The sequence below is a fragment of the Bison bison genome, unplaced genomic scaffold, assembly GCF_000754665.1.
Source record: "Bison bison bison isolate TAMUID 2011002044 unplaced genomic scaffold, Bison_UMD1.0 scf7180017864080, whole genome shotgun sequence".
NCBI lineage: Eukaryota > Metazoa > Chordata > Mammalia > Artiodactyla > Bovidae > Bison > Bison bison.
The window spans coordinates 4,116,750-4,121,555 of NW_011494652.1; the positions used below are offsets into that span (position 1 = coordinate 4,116,750).

At 58.8% G+C, this 4,806-nt stretch overlaps 1 protein-coding gene across 1 annotated transcript in view; it reads left to right on the top strand.

Annotated features, from left to right (window-relative positions):
- Positions 1-4,535, top strand: part of UNC93B1 (unc-93 homolog B1 (C. elegans)) — a 21,421-nt gene extending 16,886 nt beyond the window's left edge. The window contains exons 11-14 of the mRNA XM_010837824.1: positions 340-564; positions 1,388-1,661; positions 2,782-2,900; positions 3,763-4,535. Coding sequence (XP_010836126.1) covers positions 340-564; positions 1,388-1,661; positions 2,782-2,900; positions 3,763-4,098 — 954 coding nt within the window. The 3' untranslated portion in view covers positions 4,099-4,535. The remainder of the gene's footprint in view (positions 1-339; positions 565-1,387; positions 1,662-2,781; positions 2,901-3,762) is intronic.
- Positions 4,536-4,806: the final 271 nt, after the last annotated feature.

A 4,806-nucleotide genomic window follows, 5' to 3' on the forward strand; every position in this document is an offset into this window, starting at 1 on the left:
GGTCAGGTCTGGGGCCTCGGCGGGGAGAGAGGCGGCTTCGTCTGGTCTGGAGTCAGGGCTAAGTCCTCGGGAGGGGACCTGAGCCTGTGCGCTGGGCTTGAGGCTCGGAGGCGTGGCCGATGCCTCTGGACTGAGAGAGGAGTTGGAATGCCAGAGGCCAGTGAGAGAGGGTCCAGGCCAGATCCGGGGTCGAGCTGGAGACAGGGTCCTGGAGGACTGGTTGTGACACCGGGCGGAACCAGAGGTGGGGGGAATGGGGGGCGGGGCGAGGGTCCGAGGTGTGGCTTCAACCTGGGGGCGGGGCCAGAAGGCCCGTCCTGGGATTTGCCGGGAGCCAAGGCTCCCGGCGGCCCGCCCCCTCCCTCACCTCCTGGCCCGCAGGTGCTGGGCCTGTGCGGAGCCGCATACCGGCCCACGGAGGAAATCGACCTGCGCAGCGTGGGCTGGGGCAACATCTTCCAGCTGCCCTTCAAGCACGTGCGCGACTTCCGCCTGCGCCACCTCGTGCCCTTTTTCATCTACAGCGGCTTCGAGGTGCTCTTTGCCTGCACTGGTCTCGCGCTGGTAAGTGCAGCCTGCAGAGGGTAAAGCCAGATAAAGTCCACGACATCCCGTTAAATTTGAGTTTCGGATAAACAACAACAAATAGGTTTCGAATTTATCAGTTCAGTTCAGTTCAGTTGCTCAGCCGTGTCCGCTCTTTGTGACCCCATGGACTGCAGCACGCCAGGCCTCCCTGTCCATCGCCAACTCCTGGAGTTTACCCAAACTCATGTCCATTGAGTCGGTGATGCCATCCAACCATTTCATCCGCTGTCGTCCCCTTCTCCTCCTGCCTTCAATCTTTCCCAGCATCAGGGTCTTTTCAAATTTCGAATTTATAAGTATGTGTAATAAAAACACAGTTGGCCCTCCGCATTCACAAATCCAGAGGGCCCACAGCACTGCCCCATTTTATAGAAGGGATTTAAGCATCCACAGAGGGTGTCTGCAGAGTCCTGGACCAACCCCCTGCAGACACCGAGGGACAATTGTAGGCCCAGATATTTCCCCCCCTCTCCTTTTGCCTCTCTCCCTCAATCCCCCTGTACCTTGGGAAAGTTACTTTCACCTCTCCCAACCTGCTTCCTCATTTGTGAAGTGTCTAATGACTCACTTCCAGTTGAGACAGAACCGTGCTCAGAAAGTGTTTGGTTCCACGTGGGTTCCAACCTTGGTGTCCGGGGCCACTGTCCAAGCATTTTCTCATGGTCTGTCACTAAGGAATCTTCCCAAGAGCTTTGGAGGAAGTTGGCCCTGTGGTGGCCGTTGAGAGGGTAGGATGTGGCGTGATGTGAGTCAAAGAGCCTGGGCCAGCTGACCACCAACCTCACCCCTTTCCCCCTAGGGCTACGGCGTGTGCTCGGTGGGGCTGGAACGCCTGGCATACCTCCTCGTGGCTTATAGCCTGGGCGCCTCGGCCTCCTCGGCCCTGGGCCTGCTGGGGCTGTGGCTGCCACGCCCGGTGCCCCTGGTGGCCGGGGCTGGACTGCACCTGCTGCTCACTCTCAGCCTCTTCTTCTGGGCTCCCAAGCCCCGGACCCTGCAGCACATCTGGATCCTCTACACAGTAGCCGTGCTCTGGGGTGTGGGCAGTGCCCTCAACAAGACTGGGATCAGCAGTGAGTATAGCCGTGGGCTCTGGGTAGCTGGACAGGGGATCCAGGGGCTCCTTGGGGCAGTTGTGGGAAGCACAGACATCCCAGGGACAAACTTAGGGGCGATGGACACCCTGGAGGGCTGTCATGGGGCCTGTGCACTTGCTGAGGGTAGGTGGGGATCCCTATGTTGCGGGGGGCAAGTCCATGGACACTGCAGGGACAGATGGGGGCTGTGGACACCCTCAAAGCAGGTACTGAGTCACCTGCATGGACATCCTGTCGATTTCCAGGGCAGGCATGGGATTCAGGGTGACATTGTGTGGTTCCATGAGCTGAGTATGGGGCTCTATGGACACCTCTTCAGTTCAGTTCAGTTCAGTTGCTCAGTCGTGTCTGACTCTGTAACTCCATGAACTGCAGCACGCCAGGCCTCCCTGTCCATCACCAACTCCCGGAGTTTACTCAAACTCATGTCCATTGAGTTGGTGATGCCATCCAACCATCTCATCCTCTGTCATCCCCTTCTCCTCCCACCTTCAATCTTTCCCAGCATCAGGATCTTTTCCAATGAGTCAGTTCTTCGCATCAGGTGGCCAAAGTATTGGACACCTCTTAGGGACCATGTAAAAAAAACACTGGGGAGGCCTTATTTCATACTAGGGGGCAGGGTCCACCTTGGCATAGTATCCAAAACACTGGAAACATATCAAGGTCTGTGCCCCAGAGCAGGTCCATTGCATCCCAGAAAAATAACCAGGATGTGTCCATTAGGGGGCTCACTGGAAAAGTCCCTGATGCTTGGAAAGATTGAAGGCAAAAGGAAAAGGGGTCAACAGAGGATGAAATGGTTAGTTAGCATCACTGGCTCAATGGACATGAGTTTCAGCAAACTCCGGGAGATAGTGAAGGACAGGGAAGCCTGGAGTGCTGCAGTCCATGGGATCGCAGAGTTGGAGCCGACTGAGCGACTGAACAACAACGAACCACTAGGGGGCAAGCCAGGACCGGTTTACAACAGCTTTCTAAGCGCTCTTGCCAAGGGTTAGGACCAGCGCAGGGCATCTGGGGGTCCCCAGAGGGAGATCCGCAGCTCTGGGCCCCACCTGGCCCCTCTCCCCTCTCTGCCCTGCCCTGTCTGCAGCACTCCTGGGAATCCTGTATGAGGACAAGGAGAGGCAAGACTTCATCTTCACCATCTATCACTGGTGGCAGGCTGTGGCCATCTTCACCGTCTACTTGGGCTCAAGCCTGCCCATGAAGGTAAGGGCCATCCCTACTTGACCCCCCTAGACAACAGATACTTTTGAGTGCCCACCCTGGCCTCACAGACCCTGAAAGGCATTCTCTGTCCAAGGGCTAGGCCCTGGGCAAAGCCCACTGGTTGGCCCCACACCCATCACTGGCTTGTTACTTACTGCACCTCCTGCCAGCCTCAGTTTACCCGTGTCTGAAAGGGTTCATAGTTTGCCCTCTCCTTGTGGGCACATCCCAGCTGCCTGGTGGGTTGTTTGGTCACCTGTTCACTAGATGTTGGGCTCTGAGCTGGATGCTGAAGGTCCCTCTCCCTTCTTGACCCTCAAGGGTCCTGGCCAACTTTAAAAACAATTAAAAAAAATACTTATTTGGCTGCACTGGGTCTTAGTTACAGCACACAGGATCTTAGTTGGAGCATGTGAGATCTAGTTCCCTGGCCAGGGATTGAACCTGGGCCCCTTGCATTGGGAGCACAGAGTCTTAGCCACTGGACTATCAGGGAAATCCCTGGCCAACTTTTTTTTTTTTAATGACAGAATAGAGAATAGCAGGGAGTATGCCTGTGAATATGTGTGAATGTACTGCCTTATAATGCAAAATTATTTCTGACTGCCTGTTACAGTCAAACTCTGTACTACCCCGGGAGGCAAAAGGATTATCATTACAGGAAGGGAAACCGAGGCCCTGAGAAGTAGGGTGGCCATAAGGGACAGAGCTGGGGTTTGGGCCTTGCCAGCAGGACGGTACCCAGAGCTTGGCTGGCCCCCAGGAGGAGGGAAGGGCAGCCGAGGAGCTGCGGCGTGCCTATCCGGGCGAGGGGCGGGGCCGGCGGCCGCGGGTCCCCTGCATTTAACCCCTGTTGGCCCAGGCTAAGCTGACGGTGCTGCTGGTGACGCTGGTGGCGTCCGCGGCCTCGTACCTGTGGATGGAGCAGAAGCTGCGGCGAGGCGTGGTCCCACGCCAGCCCCGCATCCCGCGGCCCCAACACAAAGTGCGCGGCTACCGCTACCTGGAGGAGGACAACTCCGACGAGAGCGAAGCGGAGGGCGAGCGCGGCGGCTGCGGAGGTGGCGGCCGGGGGGACTGCGCGGAGGAGGAGGCGCCGCCCGCGTGGCCACGACCCGGCCCGGAACCAGCCGTTCTCTACCGCCGGCCCTGTCCCTACGAACAGGCTCAGGGAGGCGACGGGCCGGAGGAGCAGTGAAGGGCCAAGCGTGATCTCCGGCCTAGGTTTAACGCGTCTCAGGTCGGGGTCCCTCTGATTCCGCGCGCCAATTTCCGGAAGGACCCTCTGCTTGCCCCGCCCCGGGTTCAGGAACGCCCCTCCCAGAGCCTGGCCACCTGGAGCTTGGGATCCTCCCCGCAGCCTCTTCCAAGGCGGACTGGGTCCTCGAGACCCCTCCGCCAGGCCCAGGGTTCAAGAGACCGCACAGCGGAAACCATCCTCCGACCTTAGGGGCCGCTCTCCACGACCCACTCCCCGGCCCCAGCCCCGGGGCAGGGACCCCGCAGTCCCGCCCCAGCTCCCGGCTCCAGAACTGGGCTGATCGATGTGTCGCCTGCTTTGCACATCCTTCCCCATGGTCCGCCGAGGTGTACGACGATTTTAAGAGAATGGGCAATAAAGAGATTTTTGTATTATCCTGATTGGGAAGCGTGTCGTGGGTGAGCGGAGATGGCCCAGAGTGTGTGGCCGGGTGACCCAGCCGACTGGGGCATTGGGGTCGCCTGCCTTGAACTGAGATTGGGGAGGGAGGGTCCCCTAAGCCCTGCTCACCAGGCTGTTCCCGCTCCTGGAGGTACCGCCTCTCCCCACAGCCGCCGGCTTTTGCCAGTTCCACCCCACCCACTCAGGACAAAGAGGCGCCTGGGGGTCGTCAGTAGGGACCTCAGGGGAGTGTGATGGGGGCAG